Raw genomic sequence first — 22,091 nt, 5'->3', positions numbered from 1 at the left:
GTGGTGATTCCTGCATTGCATGGGGTTGGGCTGGATGGCCGCTTGGGGCCCCCTCCCAATCCTACAATTCTGTGATCTCCGCACCGGGAATCATTTTATTTTTCTCTCCCTGCCGTGCAGTTCTTAAAGCAAGGCGAGGGATCCTTGCGGTGGTGTGATAAGCACAAAGAAAACAGTCTCCTTTCTCACCTTCGCATGACCAAAGGATGGCAGCCAAAATGATAGCCGGGAGAATCTTCATCTTCTTCTGATGACAAGAGGGAGCTCCTTCGCGGAATATATACGCACACGCGCTAAATTCAGCTTTGGTCACAGTAAAGTCTGGCGTTCAAAGGACTGGGATCTAAATCAGGACAGCACCTAATTCCTGCTGGGGTCAAGCCTCTCTGGCTATTGTTTGTAAGCCCTTCTCGCTGGTATAATAAAGTCCCTGGAGTCTGTAATTTTTGTTGCCATCATCATCGTTGTTCTTTCATCGCTTTTTACGGTGCCTCATGCAGGGTAAAAATAGAAACATGATGCATAGAGCCAAATATAAAAAATACAGCAATAAAACAAGACCTAAAGTGCTCATCCAAAAATAAAAAATAGAAAATATATGCATCCTCTCTGGAGAGGAACGGCAAACCAAGCTGTTGAGACTACCCCAAAATGGCAAAACTGACGGAAAGCTCAGAATGCAAAAAAATACAAAAACTTCAAGAAAGAATGGGGGGGGGAAATATAATTTATTTAGGAGGCCACTGTAAGCGGGTGAAAACATGAGCAGGATTTTAATCTCACTTGTAACAAATACTATGGACAATATGGAGAGATAGAAAATATAGATTATGAAACGCAGTTGCAAAAGTTGACAATAGGACCCATGGAGGGGAATCTCGAGATTCAGAGTAATCTCTTCATATGGGTATGTATTTGGTTTTGTTATAAATTTCTATTTGTAAAATCAAATAAAACTGATTTCAAAAAAAAAGGAAAAGGAAAAGGAAATGAATCAATCCCCTGGACCTCACTTAAATGAGGTGCACAGGACAGAGGTTAACCTCGAGTCAAAATCAAAGACCGAAGGCCTGTGGGTTTTGTCTGCTGCCTCACAACTGACAATGTGGGTCAGAGAGAGCATGCCACAAGTGGGGAGCCACCACTGAAAAGGCCTGTTCTCAGGTTGCCTCTCTGTGTGCTTCCCTCAAAGGCAACATAACGGAGAAGGGAATTGCTCAGGACTTCATGTCGCCCATAATGAGCAGGGACCGACTGGTCGCAAGTAGAATCAGGCCCCACACAGGCTGCAGGGTAAATTTCTGCTCTTTGCAGTGTGTGTGTGTGTGTGTGTGTGTGTGTGTATGAATTGATATAGCTACATGCATTTATTGCATTTATTGTTAGCAATTTCACTCCTCCTATGCTGCGAGGGGAAAGAAGCCCACTAGGTATGCTCGAGAGTTTGCTAACACAGCTGTTGTAAATATAGCTGTGGCTTGTGGCTCGAAACAGGTTTCAAAACCTGAGGTCTTGCAAGGGGTACAGGGTTTGTCCTCAAAGGACGGGAAACCACACCCAAAGGCTGCAAGGGCCGACACTGTTTCCTCACACAGGAACAGAGCTAAGGCTCTAGTCCCATGGAAGGAAGGTAACCAGAAGTGCAAAATGGTCAGGCACGAGGCCAGGCCAGTTGCAGGTAGTTCCAAAGGTGGAGAGGCTACCACAGGGGTATACTATGCATATGACAACTGTATGTTTACATCACTTACTGCTGCGTTAGCCTATGAATCGGTTACCTGAAATGGGGGGGATGTTAGCAATGCATGCTCTAGTTATCTCTCGCTTGAACTACTGCAATGCGCTCTATGTGGGGCTACCTTTGAAGGTGACCCGGAAATTACAACTAATCCAGAATGCGGCAGCTAGACCGGTGACTGGGAGGGGCCGCCGAGACCACATAGCACCGGTCTTGAAAGATCTACATTGGCTCCCAGTATATTTCTGAGCACAGTTCAAAGTGTTGGTGCTGACCTTTAAAGCCCTAAATGGCCTCGGCCCAGTATACCCGAAGGAGCGTCTCCACCCCCATCGTTCTGCCCAGACACTGAGGTCCAGCTCCGAAGGCCTTCTGGTGGTTCCCTCGTTGCGAGAAGCCAAGTTGCAGGGAACCAGGCAGAGGGCCTTCTCAGTAGTGGCACCTGCCCTGTGGAACGCCCTCCCACCAGATGTCAAAGAGAAAAACATCTGCCAGACTTTTAGAAGACATCTGAAGGCAGCCCTGTTTAGGGAAGCTTTTAATGTGTGACATTTTAATGCATTTTTAATCTTTGTTGGAAGCCGCCCAGAGTGGCTGGGGAAACCCAGCCAGATGGGTGGGGTACGAATAATAAATTTTTATTATTTTATTATTATGCTTTTGCTTTAATTCAATACTGTATCTCCTTGCATCGTCTTTCCCCAGTTCACCCGCTGGTGTGCTTCACGTGCGAACAATCGTCCAGCAACTGGGCGGAGTATAAATAATAAATAATAATAATAATAGTAATAATAATAATTATTTCACTCCTCCTCTGATGCCTCTGATTCTGTATTTTAGAATTTCTGTTTTGTTGGAAGCCGCCCAGAGTGGCTGGGGGAACCCGGCCAGATGGGCGGGGTATAAATAATAAATTATTATTATTATTATTATTATTATTATTATTATTATTATTATTATTATTATTCTGCAGATGAAATTGTTGTAAATCACACGCCTGTCTGGGACAAGTCTGGGAAAGGAAGTTAGTCTTATTTCTTCCGCTGCAATGTACTTTCACTTTTACTTGTGCCTGTTTGTTCTCTCAGAGCTGGAGAGAACGGACGCCGTTATGCTTCTGTCTGTACAGTGTGTAAATAAATAGTAGATTAGATCTACGATGTCTCGCTCTTGTTGCTGTGTTTCGCCAGATTAGTGTGCATATACCAGCTGGTATATGTCGCTAGGAAGCGCCCTGGAGAAGAAGGGAAATGCCTTTTCCAGCGCTGTGCATACCAGAGGACGCTCAGAGATTATGGGTGCTTACAGGCACCCCCAGGGCGTTTCCCAAACATTTATATCCCACCTTTGCCCTCCAAGGAACTCAATGTGGCACTCATGGTTCTCCCCCTCCCAATTCAGCCCCAACAACTTCCCTGCAAGGTAGGTTAGGCCAGGCACCCCCAAACTGCAGCCCTCCAGATGTTTTGGCCTACAACTCCCATGATCCTTAGCGAACAGGACCAGTGGTCAGGGATGATGGGAATTGTAGTCCAAAACATCTGGAGGGCCGAAGTTTGGGGGTGCCTGGGTTAGGCTGAGGGCGAGTGACTGTCCCAAGGTCACCCAGTGAGCTTCATGGATGCAGAATTTACACAGTAGACTTACAACGGAGTTCTCCTAGTTTGTTGCCACTGGCACAGTAGTAAAGAGCGCTCCCAAATTTTAGCCAATTTTTTGGGTCTGTAAATAAACGCCAGTGGCGCTGTGGGTTAAACCACTGAGCCTACGGCTTGTCGATCAGAAGGTTGGCGGTTCGAATCCCCGCGAGCTCCCATCGTTTGGTCCCAGCTCCTGCCAACCTAGCAGTTCAAAAGCACGTCAAAGTGCAAGTACTGTAGATAAATAGGTACCGCTATAGCGGGAAGGTAAATGGTGTTTCTGTGTGCTGCTCTGGTTCGCCAGTCAAGCTTAGTCACGCTGGCCACATGACCCAGAGTCGTCCGCAACTGGACCTAACAGTCAGGGGTCCCTTTACCTTTAAATAAAGATCACCTGGGACAAAACATAAATTCCATGAAATCTATTGCTTTTTGTCACTGCAGTGGGGTTTTTTTCTCATTCTAGTCAATGTCAACATGTTAGGGTTTCTCCCATTATTATTATTATTATTATTATTATTATTATTATTATTATTATTATTATTATTTTAACCTGACTGTGCTGGGTTGTTTGTGGAGGGACCCTTTACACATAGAACAAGCTTCCTGCTTTTAATTTTCATGCACAACCCCATGAAGGGCTCTAAACTGGGGAGAGAGTTTACTAACACCCAAGGAGACTCGACACCCAAATAGGGCGTAAATTCTTGATGGAAACCAAAGTAATGTAAGATTTTGGAGCAAGTTGCTCCCACCTTTGTTTTCAGCACACACATTCGAAAAAACCCAAAGGTCGTCATAGACAAAAATACTCATATTTTAATGAACAGCTTTCCAGGTAACTTAATATCAAACAAGCCATAAACAATCCATCACCCAAGAATCTTGAGTTCCTTGAATGTGACTTCAGAAAACCCCAGAGCACTTCTGAGAAGCTGGAATTGTGTTACAGGCGTGTTTGGTTCACGTGTGGCAAAAAGCACCAGTTACCATTTTGTATGGAAACAAAAATCCATTTATAGCACCGCACCACCCTCAATTTGTAGGAAACTACAAGCAAACTAGGAGCGATATTATCAGGATTGTGGCATAGTGGTATTATTCTTCCAGTAGAAATCTTTGAACCACCCACCGCCATAACTTTGAAATATCATTTAAGAGTTCTTTGCATGGATAAACTTCCACTCCAGACCGACAGCACTAACCTTTGAAATCACCCTGTTCCCCTCAACCCCAATTTCATGGCTAATGTGCCTTGCAAACAGGAATTTGCTGAACAAGGATGCCTTCTTAAATCAAACCACAATAATTACACTGAAAGTGAACCAAGTGCTACAGGTTTGTCAGTACATAGTGTAAACCAAAGGTTTTTGTGTGATTTCAGGGGACAACCACCAAATGCTCTGGCAGGTAATAGTGGCATTTTTCTAACTTTTTCCTTCTGGTGTACTGGCTTTCCTTCCTGTGGGTTTTGGAGGAAATTTGTTGTTTCGAAGGACTCACCTGTCTGCTCTCCATCTTTGCCCAACCGCCTAGACTCTTTTGACTACAGATCCAGTTGCTCGCTTCACCAAATGCCCTAATAGGACCCAGGAGCTTTCAAAGCACAGCCAGAGATTCCCAAACTTGCAAAATTCGTGAAGCAAGGCATAGGATGAAGAGCGTCTCTGATACAGAGGGCACAGACTGGATTAGGAAAACCTAACCAAAGTTTTCATCAGAGTCTTCTTTCAGAAAACAGTCTCCCTTCTTCCCAAGAGAAAGTCCCTGCACTATTTCTGGCTAGCTTTAACATTCCTCCATTGAAAAAAAGGGGGGAGGTAGGCTATGCACCCTTTAAAAAGGTCAGAGGTGTGAGGCTGCCTCTAATTCCCACATTCAGAACCACCCAAATTTACTGCAACACCCACAAACATAGTCTAAGCAAAATGGTAAAAGCACATTTCTGCGCTGGGCTCTCGCAATGACCTCATAAAATCAGGCAAAAGACAATGGCTAGCGATACTTCTGCTGTATCAAAGCATGAATTGGCTTAAATTATAATGGCTTCCCTCAAATAACCCTGGGATTATTATTATTATTATTTTGCATGTTTACAGGCACACCTAGTCCCCATTGCAGAACTGTACAGTCAAACCTCGGATCCCGAACGCCTGTTTCTGAATGTTTCGGCTCCTGAACGCTGAAAACCCAGAAGTGAATGCTCCGGTTTTCGAACGTTTTTCAGAAGCCAAACGTCCAACCTAGCTTCTGCTGAGTGCAGGAAGCTCCTGCAACCAATTGGAAGCTGAGCCTCGGTTGTCGAACATTTCGGAAGCCGCACGGACTTCCGGAACGGATTACGTTCAACAACCGAGGTTCAACTGGATCTGCTAAGGTCTTTTGTGGAGGGGAGGGAGCCACGAGCGGGGGAAATCCGTTTAAATATGTGCTGCAGGCAGAACCGAAGAGCCCCCTGTTGCAGCCACAGAGCCCCTGAGAAGAGACCAGCAAGTTGGCTCCCCATCTTCAACCTTTTTGCACAAAAGACGATGATACAGGCACAACGCCTTCCTTTAGAGATGTATTTTTGCTTGCAAAAGAAAAGAAACGGAGTCAAACGAAGGCACGGAAATGCGAGGAAATCCACCAAAACGAGCAAGAGGTAGCCGGGATCTCCTCAGAATACAAAATCTTCGTCTGCCATATCTATCGCCCATGCAAACTTTTCCCTTTGGGTCTTGTTAAAAATCTTCTCAATGGGCACGCAAAACCTTTTACACCTGTGGGCAAAAAAAGCACATCAGGGCACCTTTTGGTATCAAAGCAGGGCCTTTGGGGGTTTGGGCTCAGATCTCACACAACCCCTTGCTTTTAAAACAGCTGCAATGGTTGGCAGTTAATTTCCGGGCCCAATTCAAGATGCCCCTATGGGTGTTTGAAGCCCCAAATAACTCAGGTCCCGAATAATGGAGCCTCTCAGGTGCCGAGATCAGGAGAGGGGACCCTCTTGGTAGTTCCTCCACCCTCAGAGACTCAGAGAATGGTAGCCCAGGGGGACAGGGCCTTCTCTGTGGCGGCCTCTAAGCTGCGCAACTCCCTCCCCACAGAAGTGTGCCTGGCACCTTCATTGTACAGCTTCCGGAGGATGCTGAAGATGCCCCTCTTTGCCCTGGCCTTTGAGGTGTCTTGTTTTCGGGACCCTGTGCCCGCAAGCTGTTCCAAACAGTTTTTAATTCAGTGGTACCTCGCAAGACGAAATTAATTCATTCCACGAGTCATTTCGCATTCCGAAAATTTCATCTTTCGAAGTGCGGTTTCCCATAGGAATGCATTGAAATTTAATTAATGCGTTCCTATTGGCAAAAAAAGAGTTCTCCTTTCAATGAAATGGCGCCATAGCAAAGCAGCTTAAGGCGCAATCCAGCGCTCACAAACCCCGACTCACCCGCCAAGCCCAGGAGCAGCCACAGCAGCCACATTGCCCCCAAGCGCCACGGCCGCTCCGGAAGTTTTAAGGCTCTGGGGAGGGGGAAGCAGGAGGAGGCCAGGGAGAGGCTCCCTCCCTCTTTCCCCAGCAGCCAGCCCCTTGCGCCCAACCAGACAGCCAGGCTGTTCGCGCACAGGCAGGCAGGCAGGCAGGCAGGCAGGCAGGCTGTGTCTGGTTAGCCTCTCCCGTTAGCGCGCAGGTGGCTTAAGGTGAGAGTGAGGGGGCATCCGGCTGCTGGCGGCCATTTCGGTGCGGAGGCGCCAATCGCCATGTCCCTGCAGAAGCCGGATTATGGCGGAAGCGCGAGGCGGGTGGGTTCCCCGGAGGAGGCTTGGTCTGACTTTCGCCTTGCAAAGTTTTCTATGGCACGGCCATAGAAAACTTTGTCTTGCGAGTCTGCCAAAAAACTGCAAAATGTTTTCGTCTTGCGATTTTTCCGTGCCGCGAGGCGTTCGTCTAGCAAGGTACCACTGTACTGCATTTTAATTGTTGCAACCCTAACCCTGGGACTTTAGGGTGGAGGGCAGGAAAATCCTAGCAATCATGACTGGGCTTCCGCTTTTGCACCAGACACACAGCAGGGCCGTCCTTCCCCAGGCATTCAACCCACCAGGCCACACTGATGCGCGGGTCCAGGTAATTCAGCTTGGAGGTGCCCAGAGCGATTTGCTTGTTCTCCTCTTTGTCTGTTGCTTGCAGGACAAGCTTCTCCAGCTGCTCTTCCAACTTCTCTATGTGCTTCTGCTTCTTTTCTAAAGTGCTGGTTTGGAAGAGAGGCACCGCGCACGTGAGAATTTATCAGCGACCGACAAAGCGAGCCGCTAGTCCTCATGGCTCACTAGCAGAATAGCTTGGGCAGATGCTGCTCTGTTTCCTTATTAACGTTCCAAATGCGCCCTCTGTGGCTATAGTCTAAGATTTCACTCTGCTTGTCTGTTTATTTAACAAAACTTATATACAGCTTAATTGTAAAAGCAAACCACCACCACCACCCCAAAGTAATTTACAAAAATAAAATACCTTTCTAATTTTAAAAGGCAACTGACAGGACACGCGAAGAGGCCTGTGGAATTAGGACATGGCAAGAGGTTCGTAACATTTTGCGCAGTGAGCCTGGCTGGCACCCAATTTAGGATAGATGAAAAGGATTCATAAAACACAGGCTTAATTTTTGGAATTCAATCTGCTGAGTTGTGGCGATGAGCGCTGGCTTAGACGAAGGAGGAAAGGTCTACTAACAGCCATGAAGGGCACATAGAACCTCCAGTCTCAGAGGCACTCTACCTGCTGGGAAGCAACAGCAGGGGAGAGGGTGGTGGCTGCCTTCATAACCTGCTTGCTGGTTTCCTGGAGGCATTTGGCTGGCAGGGCACTAGACTAAAAGAGGCCATTGGTCTGATCCAGCACCTGGCTCTCCTTTTGCTTTTTTTCTAATAATACGGGAGACAACTCTAGCATATAACGTTTATCGCATAAGTGAACCGCTTTGCCAAGGTTGCCCTGCAAGCAGTTGCATATGGGAAAAACAACCATCCTGAATTAGTTCCCCGCATGCCAGTTCTATGACAAACCTCCTAACAGGTAGGTTAGCTGTGTTGGTCTGCCGTAGTCGAAACAAAATAAAAAAATAAAAAAATTCCTTCCAGTAGCACCTTAGAGACCAACTAAGTTTGTTATTCGGGACGCGGGTGGTGCTGTGGGTTAAACCACAGAGCCTAGGGCTTGCTGATCAGAAGGTCGGCGGTTCGATTCCCCACGGCGGGGTGAGCTCCCGTTGTTCGGTCCCTGCTCCTGCCAACCTAGCAGTTCAAAAGCACATCAAAGTGCAAGTAGATAAATAGGTACCACTCTGGCAGGAAGGTAAACGGCGTTTCCATGCGCTGCTCTGGTCCGCCAGAAGCAGCTTTGTCATGCCGGCCACATGACCCAGAAGCTGTCTGCGGACAAACACTGGCTCCCTCGGCCTATAGAGCGAAATGAGCGTGCAACCGCAGAGTCGTCCGCAACTGGACCTTACAGTCAGGGGTACCTTTACCTTTTAAGTTTGTTATTGGTATGAAGAACGAACTTAGTTAGTCTCTAAGGTGCTACTGGAAGGATTTGTTTTTATTTTTTATTTTGTTTCGAACCTCCTAACAGTTATTTGAAAGGATAACCCAGGACACAAAAGGAAACGGCTTCACTCACGCTTTAGATTTCAAATCCCTTTTAGATTTGCAATCTGCCTTTGCCCTCTTGAGCTCCAGCTTTGCATCACACAACTGGTCCCTTTTGACATTGATCTGGAACGGCAAAAAGCATGGTGGGTTCAGGTCTCGTCTTTCTAGGCAAGCGTGGATGGGCTACAAGTCCAGTACAATGTTATCTTCACAGTCCTCCCTCCCCGTTTGAAAAACACCCTCCACCCTGCCCCCCTGCAGTTTCTGCTCTGCATTCCTGTCTTGCATCCAGGTTAACTGTCTTGCCAGAGTGGTGCATGCTCTAGTTATCAATCTCTTGGACTACTGCAATGCACTCTATGTGGGGCTACCTTTGAAGGTGACCCGGAAACTGCAACTAATTCAGAATGCAGCAGCTGGACTGGTGACTGGGAGCGGCCGCCGAGACCACATAACACTGGTCCTGAAAGAATTTCATTGACTAACAGTACTTTTCTGAGCCCAATTCAAAGTGTTGGTGCTGACCTTTAAAGCCCTAAACGGCCTCGATCCAGTATACCTGAAGGAGCGTCTCCACCTCCATCGTTCTGCCAGAACACTGAGGTCCAGCTCCGAGGGCCTTCTGGCGGTTCCCCCCCGGGAGAAGTGAGGTTACAGGGAACCAGGCAGAAGGCCTTCTCGGTGGTGGCACCCACCCTGTGGAACGCCCGCCAATCAGATGTCAAGGAAATGAACAACTATCCGACTTTTAGAAGACATCTGAAGGCAGCCCTCTTTAGGAAAGTTTTTAATGTTTGAGATTTTATCATTTTCATATAAATGATAAAACAATAGAATGTTTTTAATATTCGCTGTGAATTAAACCACTGAGCCAAAGGGCTTACCAATCAGAAGGTTGGTGGTTCAAATCCCTGCGACGGGGTGAGCCCATTGCTCGGTCCCAGCTCCTGCCAACCTAGCAGTTTGAAAGCACGTCAAAGTGCAAGTAGATAAATAGGTACCGCTCCGGCGGGAAGGTAAACGGCGTTTCCGTGTGCTGCTCTGATTCGCCAGAAGCTGAATTGTCATGCTGGCCACATGACCCGGAAGCTGTATGCCGGCTTCCTCAGCCAATAATGCGAGATGAGCGCCGCAACCCCAGAGTTGGTCACGACTGGACCTAATGGTCAGGCGTCCCTTTACCTTTACCTTAATATTCTATTGGGAGCCGCCCAGAGTGGCCAGATGGACGGGGTATAAATAAACTATTACTTTTATTAACCACCCAGCTGTTCAGCCCCAACAGCGCACCAGGAGCTTGTGCAAGAAAATCAGGAGGAGGGCTGGATCAGCGAGACAGATGGAGATAATCCCTTAAATTGTCTCGGCGCCCCCCTCTGCTGGGTTACCTTAGCCTGGAGGTTTTGCATGGATTTCTCGAAGGTTTTTGGAGTTGCCCGCTGGTGGTTGCAAAGGATGGCGACCGCACGGTTGGCTCGGTTGTAGGAGAGGAGCTTGGCAGCCACGTTGTCATCCTCTGTCAGTAACCAAAAGGCAAGGCTGAGGTGGGCATTTGTGGTACGTGTATCCGTGTCTCTGGCAATCAGGAGCCAGCACTATTGCACCAGGCACCAGCCTCGTAGCAAATGCAAGAATTCATAGAAACACAGGAACTTTTCTGATAAGACCGGTAGCCCCTCCACCCCAGCATTGCCAACACTGACTTGCAGCGACAGGGGTGGAGGACGTGACCTTCCACATCTAGGCCAGGGGCTCTCCCAGTTTCTGACAACAGACCCCACCCTCTTGTGCCTGGGAATACCAGTTGCTAGTAGGGCCGGACAATATACTGACATATCGTCCAAAACTGGTTTGAAGTCCATATCGCGATAACATTTCCTAAACATTTGACCTGGCAATATAATGCAAATTGTTATTTGTGTGTGTGCGCTATGCAAAAATCGCAATGTGGGGAAAACCGTGAAGCCAGCCAATGCCTCGACAGGGCTCCATCCTTATTTCAGACATGGTGATGTATCACAATGTTTAGCTGGTGATAGATCGCGATGTTGAAAACCAGGTATCACCCAGCCCTAGTCGCTAGGGATCGTAAGATCTCGCCCCTTGTGGCCTTCACAGAGGATAAAGTTCTCAACGTCTCCTAGTCACAACAGCTACATTCTGCCTTGACTGTTGGAGCAGGAATGTTCCTGAAGGCTAGTTCCTGGAAACACAAGCAGGGGAAAGTGATCGCGTGCTCGTCATGCGTGGGGGCTTCCCAGACACATCTGTTTGGTCGCTGTGAGAGCAGGAGAATGGATCCGAAAAGGACCTTTGCCTGATCCTGCAACCAGATCCTTCTTACGTTCTCCTAAACTTGAACACCACCAAAGTTCAAGAGCGACTTGAAGTTGCATTCCCCATTTGGAACAGGAGCGCATCTCTCTCCCATCTCAAAAATGTGTGTACAGTGGTACCTCGGGTTACGAACTTAATTCGTTCCGGAGGTCCATTCTTAACCCGAAACCGTTCTTAACTAGAGGCGTGCTTTTGCTAATGGGGCCTCCTGCTCCCGCCCCGCCGGCACGCAATTTCCATTCGCATCCTGGGGCAAAGTTCTCAACCCAAGGTACTACTTCCGGGTTAGCGGAGTTTGTGACCCAAAGTATTTGGAACCCGAAGTGCTTGTAACCCGAGGTACCACTGTATTAGTATTTATTCTGGACAACCCAGCCAGACGGGTGGGGTATTATTATTACCGTTACTAATTACAGTGGAACCTCGGTTTGTGAATTTTCAGTTTACGAACGCCGCGGACCCATCTGGAACGGATTAATCCACTTTCCATTACTTTCAATGGGAAAGTTCGCTTCAGTTTATGAACAGACTTCCGGAACCAATTACACCCATGCTTCGGGTTAAGTACGCTTCAGGTTGAGTACTCCGCGGACCCGTCTGGAACGGATTAATCCACTTTCCATTACTTTCAATGGGAAAGTTCCCTTCAGTTTATGAACGCTTCAGTTTATGAACAGACTTCCGGAACCAATTACACCCATGCTTCAGTTTATGAACGCTTCAGTTTAAGTACTCCGCGGACCCATCTGGAACAGATTAATCCACTTTCCATTACTTTCAATGGGAAAGTTCGCTTCAGTTTATGAACGCTTCAGTTTATGAACAGACTTCCGGAACCAATTGTGTTCATAAACTGAGGTACCACTGTACTGCTATTCTAGAGACCCCGCAGAGACTTGCTGGAATTAAATCCAGCCTGTGCAGCAGAAAAGTTTGCCCTGAGCCCATTTACCATTGGTCAGGGCATCCAGCTGTTCTTGCAGGGTGATGGAGGCATTGTACGTCCTGAAGACCTTAGCTGTCAAACCTTCCATCAGGTCCTGGAGATGTTTGTTCAAGGTTGATGTCTGGAAAGGAAAGGAAGTTAATTAATTAACTAACTTTTTTATTTTGACAAAGTAATAATCATAAATAAATAAGAATAAAACCGCGCTGACCAAAAGTCAAGAGGTAGCACTATTATCAATTTACGATCGGGCGGAAGGTTCACAGGCTATGAAGGAATTCCTCACAAATTGATTGACAGCCGCACAAATTATTATAAGCCAGAAAGTGGAAGGGGCAAGCAGAATATAAAATGGAAGAGTAGCACAAAGAGGTGTGGGATATAGCTGTTAACGATAAATTAACATGTGCCATTAAGTTAAGGCAGGGAATATGCAGGAGAAATTATTTTGAGGAAATACGGAGGGTGCATGGGGGGCAGCTGCCCCCCTAGAAGCAAAAAATTAAACGGTTATAAAATGATAAAACAGGCAGCAGCCGAGCGAGGAAGGCAGGCATCCCGCCGGCGACACAGCCGCCCAGAAGGGAAAGGGAATCCTCAGAGGGAGCCGCTTGAGCTCTTGTAAACGCACGGCAGATTGGGGGGAGGAGTTTTGCCAGCGAGTTTCACGGAGAGAAGGCAGGCGCGTTTCCCTCAACGCTGAGCTTCGCCGCCGCCGCAGCGAGCACAAAGCAGCTCCGCTCCGCTGGCCCGGCACCTCCCACGCCCCTCGCACCTGGAGCGGGGCGCCAGCTCCCCTTCCGCCCATGGAGAGGGGCCAGTTTCTGGGAGAAGCACCCCTTCACCCAATCAGCGAGCGGGAGGGCGAGCGCGCAGCCAGCGGCCCTCGAGCGAGCGAGTTCCAGAGAGGCAGCCAAAGAGCCTCTTCTCGCTCCTCCTCTCCGCCGCTGGGAGGAGAGGCGAGGAGGTTGCTGGAGAGCAGCGAGCGCAGCCGCCGATCCCTTGGCATGGTCCCCATGGCTTGCCCCCCCTAGTTTTGATCCTGGGTACGCCCCTGGCGAGGGTGTCTGTGGAATCTGTACTGTTAAAAATAGAAAGGGGTCAAACCATCGCAAGAGGTGTAGACATTTTGGGAGGCTGAATGGTTACAATGGAGTGGTCTTGGGGTGTGTGTGTGTGCACAGTTTTTATTCAGGAAAGGAAGCTTAGGGGGGGAAAGGGAGCGGAAGCCCATTCAAGGAACTCACAGCAGTGGAAATGGGAACAAAATTTAAAAAAAATCCTTCCAGTTGCACCTTAGAGACCAATTAAGTTTGTCATAGGTATGAGCTTTCATGTGCATGCACACTTCTTCAGATACTCTGAAACAGAAGTCACCAGACCCTTATATATAGTGAGAGGGTGGAGAGGGGTATTACTCAGAAGGGTGGTGGGAATGGGTGATTGGCTGATAGGTGTGGTAAACCTGAAATGGGGTTGTTCCTACATGATGCCTCATTTATCCGCTGACCAGACCCAGGCTTGCTAAGTTTAATAATAATAGAATCGTAGAGTTTGAAGGGGCCCCGAGGGTCATCCAGTCCAACCCCCCCGCAAAGCAGGAATCTCATCGAAAGCATCCTTGACAGTTGGCCATCCAACCTCCGCTTAAAAACCTCCAAGGAAGGAGAGCCCGCCACCTCTCGTGGGAGTCTGTTCCACCGTTGAACAGCTCTTACCGTCAGAAATATAATAATAATAATAATTTATCGCTTGTACCCTGCCCATCTGACTGGGTTGCCCCAGCCACTCTGTGCGGCTTCCAACATAATATAATGGAATACAGCAAAATAACAGGTAATTAAAGCATCCCGAGGCAGGGCTGCCTTCAGGTGTCCACGAAAAGTCATATAATTGTTTATTTCCTTGACATCTGGTGGGAGGGCATTCCACAGGGCGGGTGCCACTACCGAGAAGGCCCCCTGCTTGGTTCCCTGTAACCTCACTTTTTGCAGGGAGGGAACTGCCAGAAGGCCCTCTGAGCTGGACCTCAGAGTCCCGGCAGAACGATGCGGATGGAGACGCTCCTTCAGGTATACAAATCTGCTATTGCTTGGAGAACTTGGGCATTCAAAATACCCAGGATCAAAACATCCACGAAGGCCAGCCCTTACTTACAGAGAGCCTGTCGAAAAGATCGTCCCCAGGTCCTTTGTTCTCCATGAACAACTGCAAATTCTTGAACACCTGCAATGATCAAGAAGGAAATTCTGAGAGCAATGTCAGCTCAGGAGAATGGCAGGAGTAGGTAAAGTGATTCACAAGTAAAGGCTGGCAAGAGGGTAAAGGTAAAGGGACCCCTGACCATTAGGTCCAGTCGCGGATGACTCTGGGGTTGCGGCACTCATCTCGCTCTATAGGCCGAGGGAGCTGGCGTTTGTCCGCAGACAGCTTCCAGGTCATGTGGCCAGCATGACTAAGCTGCTTTCTGGCGAACCAGAGCAGCACACGGAAACGCCGTTTATCTCCCCGCCGGAGCGGTACCTATTTATCTACTTGCACTTTGAGGTGCTTTCGAACTGCTAGGTGGGCAGGAGCAGGGACTGAACAATGGGAGCTTACCCTGTCGCAGGGATTCGAACCGCCGACCTTCTGATCGGCAAGCCCTAGGCTCTGTGGTTTAACCCACAGCGCCACCCACAAGAGGGATAAAAGACAAATATACCTCTGTGGGAGAACACTGGAGCTTTATTTCATTTACAAATTCTCCAGAAGCCCAAAGGCCAGTTCCAAAGGGTGATACTAACTCGTGGATCACTTAATAAGGGCATTCTTTAAAACTGATTTTTTTTTTTTAAAAAAAGTTTTTATTCAGGATTTTCTTTTGTTACAAAACAAACAAATAAACAAGGAAAGGCACATACAGCGTCTCTAAACTGTTATAAGTTGTGGTGTATGTATACAGGTTTTCATAATGTCTTTTTTTGTGTCCTCCAAGGAAATTTAAAGAACAAAAATAAGATTTTTATTTATTTATTTTTAAAGAGGACGGGCTTTCCAGGAACACTGTCATAGAAACAGCTTCAAAGGCCTCAAAGGAATGTCAAATTCACAATCCCCCAACATGAGCGAGGACAACTCTCTTTAACTTTCTCTGCTGCAAAGCTGCAAACAGCTGGGCTTTCAACAAGACTTGTAAGGAGATAAACTTTTGGCATCTGAATTACAGATGTCTTTAGATGTTGTAAATGCTTCATCTACTTTATCTCTCTCAGTATGCTTTTTTATTATGTTTTTTATATATCACTGACGTTCTGTAATGTGCTTTTAACGTTACAAACTGCCCTGGGATCTACTGATAAAGGGCAGTATATAAAAATAAACTCAAATTCTTATTTATCGCCTGTGTGTTTGCTGCCCTGGGTCCCCTTCAGGAGGAAGGCTGGGTTATGAACTTAATAATACTAATCGCGCCAACAACCACCTGCTTTTGGTTCAGCAAACTGCTAACTGGTTCTGTGGCAGAGTGAGAATGGTGCCCACCGACCCGAGGAACGGCCTGCAACCCTCCTCTCTCTCCTCTCTCACCTGCTTCTCCACAGGCACCTGGTTGTAGTAGCGAATGCAGTCCTTGCCCAGGAAGTCAAACTCCACCACGTTCTCCTTCCCGTCCATCCGAGGGTGAAGCCTCAGGTGCTCGACGCGGAGAGAGCAGCAGCCCACCGTGTCTGCCGTCTCCCCTTCCTCCTTCTCATTCCCCGCTCTCAGGGCCAGCTGGGGAGGGACACAAGAGCCAGGGGGGAGGAGGGGAGTCAGACGCAGGCTCTCTCCAAAACACTGCTTCTATCTTGCATTGCAGGGGGGGGCGGATGAGTGACCCCCCTAGGGAACCCCTTCCAAATCCATTGGCACAGCTGGGAGACCAGAAACCTTAGGCGCTTCCCCTCCTCACTCCTTTGGACCCCATGCCAGGGACTGGACTGAGGAGGAATGGTGAGGACCGCCCCCCCTCTCTTCCTGTACCTTCCCGAGAGGAGGAGGAGGACAATATAGATCAGGCGTAGGCAAACTCCAGCACTCCAGATGTTTGGGACTACAATTCCCATCATCCCTAGCTAACAGGACCAGTGGTAAGGGATGATGGGAATTGTAGTCCCAAACAACTGGAGTGCTGGAGTTTGCCTATGCCTGGTATAGATGCAAAACAGTGGTTTGCAGAAGGTCACAGTTCAGAGGCTGCAGAGGGGAGAAGCTGGGAAATATAGGGAGAGCAGCAGGAAGAAATAATAATAATAATAATAATAATAATTTATTTATTTATTTATTTATTTATACCCCGCCCATCTGGCTGGGTTTCCCCAGCCACTCTGGGCAGCTTCCAACAGAAGAATTAAAATACACATTAAAAGCTTCCCTAAACATTAAAAGCTTCCCTAAACATTAAAAGCTTCCCTAAACAGGGCTGCCTTCAGATGTCCTTTTAATGTCTGACCAGTGGAGAGACAGCGAACAGACTCAGTGTCTCTAGAAAGCATTCCTGACTCCCAGGACCAGGACCAGGCATGCATTGAGAGTAGGAGAGCAGAAATCTCAGAGGCAGGAAGCTGGCGCAGGGATAGCGCAGAATTGGAGAGACGGAGGAGTGGAGCAACGCCATTACTGCAATGGAGAGGCCCTTCTCAAAGTCTCTCTCTGTAAATATTGAAAAAAAAGGAGTTGGTAAGAACTCTTCTTGTTATCTGCTTCTGGGCTGCCTACCATGGAAGGGACCGGGTTCCCTGAAGCCTGATCCCCCATCAGCAAGGCTGAGAGGTGGGTCTTGCCGTCCGGGCAGCCCAGGACCTCCAGGCGGCGACTGTCCGAAACGGACAGCGAGATGGGAGAAGCAGAGGCAGGTTCCCACACTAGCAGGGCCACAGCTCAGGAAGGGCCCTAAGCCCAAGCAGCTTTTCCAGGCAAGGCTTGGCGGGACCCCTGTCAGATATCCTAGAAATCTGGCTCCGAGGGCCTTCTGGCGGTTCCCTCCCTGCAAGAAGCGAGGTTACAGGGAACCAGGCAGAGGGCCTTCTTGGTGGTGGCGCCCGCCCTGTGGAACACCCTCCCATCAGATGTCAAGGAAATAAACAACTATCTGACTATTAGAAGACACCTGAAGGCAGCCCTGTTTAGGGAAGCTTTTAATGTTTGATGTTTTATGGTGTTTTTTATATTCTGTTGGGAGCCGCCCAGAGTGGCTGTGGAAACCCGGCCAGATTGGCGGGGTATAAATAATATATGATTTTTTATTATTGTCGTTACTAGAAAGGAATATTCGCAACTGGCTTTAAGAGCGATATTCCCCGCCCCGGAAAGCAGCCCTTACCTTGTCGATGAAATAAAGGGCCACAGACCTCTGCCGCTTCTTCATCTCCTTTGATTTCCAGTCTGCCCGGTACTGAGCACGAATCTTGCCCACCACCCCTTTCAAGCAGCGAGCAATTTCGTATTTCTGCCAGTCCTTCTCCCCCTGGAAAGAGAAGCAGAACCGGAGATGGCAGGCGTCCCGGAGAAGAGAAGGAGCCCTAAATTTGACGAGTGCCTCGGGAATTCGTGGATCCTCTTGCGGAGGCTACCAAGAGTGATGGGAAGGAAGGAAGGAAGGAATGCAAAGGAATGCAAGGAGGACTGTTATCTCAGTGGCAGAGCATCTGCCTTGAATGCAGAAGTTCCCAGCTTCCACCTCCAATGGCCTCTCCAGGTAGCTCTCAAACTCTGGTCAGACCTCACTGTGTCCAGTTCTGGGCACCACAGTTCAAGGAGGATACTGACAAGCTGGAATGTGTCCAGAAGAGGGCAACCAAAATGGTCAAAGGCCTGGAAACGATGCTTTATTAGGAATGGCTTAGGGACCTGGGTATGTTTAGCCTGGAGAAGAGAAGATTAAGGGGTGGTATGATAGCCATGTTCAAATATATAAAAGGATGTCATATAGAAGAGGGTGAAAGCGGACACGGAGCAATGGATTCAAACTTCAAGAAAGAAGATTCCACCTAAACATTAGGAAGAACTTCCTGACAGTAAGAGCTGTTCGACATTGAAATTTGCTACCAAGGAGTGTGGTGGAGTCTCCTTCTTTGGAAGTCTTTAAGCAGAGGCTTGACAGCCATATGTCACGAATGCTTTGATGGTGTTTCCTGCTTGGCAGGGGGTTGGACTGGATGGCCCATGTGGTCTCTTCCAACTCTATGATTCTATGAAACCCCAGGGAGCTGCTGCCAGTCAGAGTAGACGTTGCTGAGCTACATTGACCAATAGTTTGGCTAAAGGCAGCTTTCTACGTTCCGGAGGGAGGGAGGCAGGCAAAGGTAGCAGGGCAGATCCAGTTGGGAATAAAAGACAAGAGCCAACTTGTGGCAACTGCATTCTGTGAAAGAACATCTCAAGGATATGGAAACGAAGCCTTATGAGGAACAGTTTAAGGAGCTGGGTCTGTTTAGCCTGGAAAAAAAGAGACTGAGGGGAGATAGGATAGCCATCTTCAAATATCTCAAGGGCTGTCACACGGAAGAGGGAGCAAGCTTGTTTTCTCCTGCTCTGGAGGGTAGGACTCGAACCCATGGCTTCAAATTCCAAAGAAAGGAGATTCCGAACTTTCTGGCAGTAAAAGCTGTTCAGCAGTGTAACGGTCTCCCTTGGGAGGTGGTGGACTCTCCTCCCTTGGAAGTTTTTAAGCAGAGGTTGGATGGCCATCTGTCATGGGTGCTCCAGCTGAGATTCCTGCATTGCAGGGGGCTGGACTAGATAGCTCTTGGGGTCCCCTTCCAACTCTACAATTCTATGCTGGTTCCTGCTGTGGGGTTTTCAGCACTGCTCTAGTGGAATTTAGCATTTATTTGATGCTAACACAGATGAACACATATACTGTATTGGCCTGAATAGAAGCCTCACCTCCCCACGCCCCCCCAAATTCTGACCGTGAAAAGTTAAGAGAGCGGCTTAAATTTGCGACCTTACAAAAATGGGCTTTTACGATATTGCTGCTGAAACAGACATCCGGTAAAACAGAACGGGTGTGAGTGGCTGCGAAATTTTAAGGGAGCGGCTGATATTCAGATATTGTCTCTCCCCCCCCCCCAACTTGAATTTTAAAGGTGCGGCTTATATTCGGGTGCGGCTTATATTTGGGCCAATACGGTATTTGCACCCACGGATATGACACGTGCTGTTTAATATGTAGCACTGCATGTGTGTGTGCGTAGAAGCATGGCCTCCAGTTGTGGACTTTTCAGGTTAAGTACAAATGCCCGGAATGAATTTAATTCATATCTGGAGGGTCAACTGTACACCCAAAGGGAATGCCTGCCCCCCCCCCTCACCTTCAGCTTGGAACTGGGGTTCAACATAATGTACTTTATGGCCCCATTAATGTTCTCCGTCCACGACGCCAGCCAGGTTACGCTATTGTCAGACCGAACTTCCTTCCATTTGTGCCCAGGAGGGGGTTTGGGGATCTTGGAACCCCTAGCCAAAAAGGGGGGGGGGAGAGGAGGGGGGAAAGATTAAATAATCGGAAAGCAGAACAGGCAACATCACAATCTGGTGAAAATATGTGTTTTGTTCGTATAAGCGACCAAACAACTGAATTCTCTGGACTACTTTTACAGGGAATCAGGGCAGATGAAAATCAATGATTTTTTTAAAAAATCAAAAAATCAGTGTTTTTTATTATTTAAATTGGATTTCTTTGATTTAAATTGGATTTTTAAAATAAAAATGCTTTTGGAGGAAAAATCTTTCTAAAGATAGTTTTCTATTTAAGTTACATTACAGTTCATCAGGAAATAAGGATTTGTTTTAGGTTTTTCATGTGTACTTAAAACTTACCAGTAATCTTAAGTTTTTTATTTTTTTTTTTTAAAAAGTTTAACCACATCAGTTAACAAATATGGATACGTATGCTACAATGTTATTGCTTTAGTTAAATAAATTGTTTAAAATACTGTTAAGGAAACAATTGTATTTCTTCTTCCAATAAACTACAGCAGAAAAGTTGTTCAAATCTAAACAGCTGACTTATTAAACCTCACAATAATTTCATAATTATCTGTCTATGTATTTCTAATAGTATAACCAAATCAGTAATTTTTGATATAACTGTAAAAACTACTCTGAAAATTTATTATTCCAAAAATGAAAACTTCAACCGGTTGTAAATATTAAGATTATACCAGCAAGAATTAGTCTTTCTGTAAAAAAGAATGATTTAAATCAAGTCTTACTAACCAGTGATTTAAATCAAGTCTTACTGACTAGTGATTTAAATCGTGATTAAATCAATTTGATTTAAATCAAATCCAGCCTGTTGGAAACACAATCAAAATGTTAAGCAATTAAAAAAATAACCCTACTATCAATTATAAACTAACGAATAAAAAAAAAAGCCAAAAAAAAAACCAAACCCAGCAGATTAAACACTCTCTGCTGCAGGTGAAAACAATGGAATCGATGAGATGTAGCCATTGGTAGATCTAAATGCATTCTGCTTGGATGCTAAAAATGATTTATTTATTTCTCGACTGCCTCTTCTCTTGCAAGGACCCACGGCCTTGTAATGCACAATACACAATATGCATTTATTATTATAATAATATAATAATAGTAATTTATTATTTCTACCCCAGCCACCTGGCTGTGTTTCCCCAGCCGCTCCGGGAGGCTTTCAACAGAACATTAAAAACAGAAGAAAACTTCAAACACTGAAAACTTCCTTAAACAGGACTGCCCTTCAGATGTCTTTTAAAAGTCGGATAGTTGTTTATTTCCTTGACATGTGACAGGAGGGCGTTCCACAGGGCGGGCGCCACCACCGAGAAGGCCCTTATAAAAACAGATGAAACTGTTGTTTGAGAGTGAAACGCAGGGGGTTGGACTAGATGGCCCTTGGCGGCACCTTCCAAATCAACAGTCCTATGGGTCTACTGTATGTCTCCTTATGTATTCCCTTTATTTAATTTCTTTCCTGGCTTTTCCAGCAATAAAAAAAAAGTGCAATATTGAAAAAAGTTTGAAACAGGCCTCTATCAAGAGATGAAATCCCCTTTGAGTCCAACGGAGTCAGCCTTATAAGCCACAGTTACCCACTTGCTACAGTTTATGATGACATCTTCGGGCATTATCCTCTTCTTGACCATCCCCATCTTTGGGTGGTCCCCACGGCCTCGGAAAAGACCCGGCGGCTCCGTCTTGAAGTTGCCAATCTTCTCCCGGTGCCCGTCAATTATGCAGTAACCATATTCCTCTTGGATTCTTTCTGCTTCCTTTTTTAATTTCTGGGTTTTAAAAACGGGCAAAAGAAATAAGACTGAGAGGTAAATTAATGTGCGGAACGAGGTATTATTCTGACAGTTTTAAGTCAGGCTTTGATAAGGGTAGAGGAAGAATGGGTGGGGTATAAATACAGTGGTACCTCGGTTTAAGTACACAATTGGTTCCGGAAGTCTGTGCTTAAACTGAAGCGTACTTAACCTGAAGCGAACTTTCCCATTGAAAGTAATGGAAAGTGGATTAATCCGTTCCAAACAGTCTGCGGAGTACTTAAACTGAAGCGTACTTAACCTGAAGCGAACTTAACCCGAAGTATGAGTGTAATTGGTTCTGGAAGTCCGTACTTAACCTGAAGCAAACTTTCCCACTGAAAGTAATGGAAAGTGGATTAATCCATTCCAGATGGGTCCACAGAGTACTTAAACTGAAAGTACTCAAACCGAAGCGTACTTAAACCGAGGTATGACTGTATTATTATTCCTTCCAGCAGCACCTTAGAGACCAACTAAGTTTGTCATAG

At 46.9% G+C, this 22,091-nt stretch overlaps 1 protein-coding gene across 3 annotated transcripts in view; it reads right to left on the bottom strand.

Moving 5' to 3' along the window:
- Positions 1-4,064: 4,064 nt before the first annotated feature.
- Positions 4,065-22,091, bottom strand: part of TOP1MT (DNA topoisomerase I mitochondrial) — a 30,282-nt gene continuing 12,255 nt past the window's right edge. For 2 of the 3 annotated variants that reach the window (XM_060277559.1, XM_035125936.2), the window contains exons 5-14: positions 21,389-21,576; positions 19,624-19,768; positions 17,631-17,774; positions 15,857-16,042; positions 14,447-14,515; positions 12,296-12,410; positions 10,395-10,522; positions 9,035-9,129; positions 7,458-7,607; positions 4,068-6,140 (exon numbers count right to left, since the gene is read on the bottom strand). In XM_060277559.1, coding sequence (XP_060133542.1) covers positions 6,038-6,140; positions 7,458-7,607; positions 9,035-9,129; positions 10,395-10,522; positions 12,296-12,410; positions 14,447-14,515; positions 15,857-16,042; positions 17,631-17,774; positions 19,624-19,768; positions 21,389-21,576 — 1,323 coding nt within the window. In that variant the 3' untranslated portion in view covers positions 4,068-6,037. Of the gene's footprint in view, positions 6,141-7,457; positions 7,608-9,034; positions 9,130-10,394; positions 10,523-12,295; positions 12,411-14,446; positions 14,516-15,856; positions 16,043-17,630; positions 17,775-19,623; positions 19,769-21,388; positions 21,577-22,091 lie in introns of all 3 variants that reach the window. The other variant, XM_035125938.2, reaches the window with a different exon arrangement.

The sequence above is a fragment of the Zootoca vivipara genome, chromosome 8, assembly GCF_963506605.1.
Source record: "Zootoca vivipara chromosome 8, rZooViv1.1, whole genome shotgun sequence".
Lineage (NCBI taxonomy): Eukaryota > Metazoa > Chordata > Lepidosauria > Squamata > Lacertidae > Zootoca > Zootoca vivipara.
The sequence above is the reverse complement of the archived record's forward strand: the minus strand, read 5'-3'. Positions and strand labels throughout refer to the sequence as shown.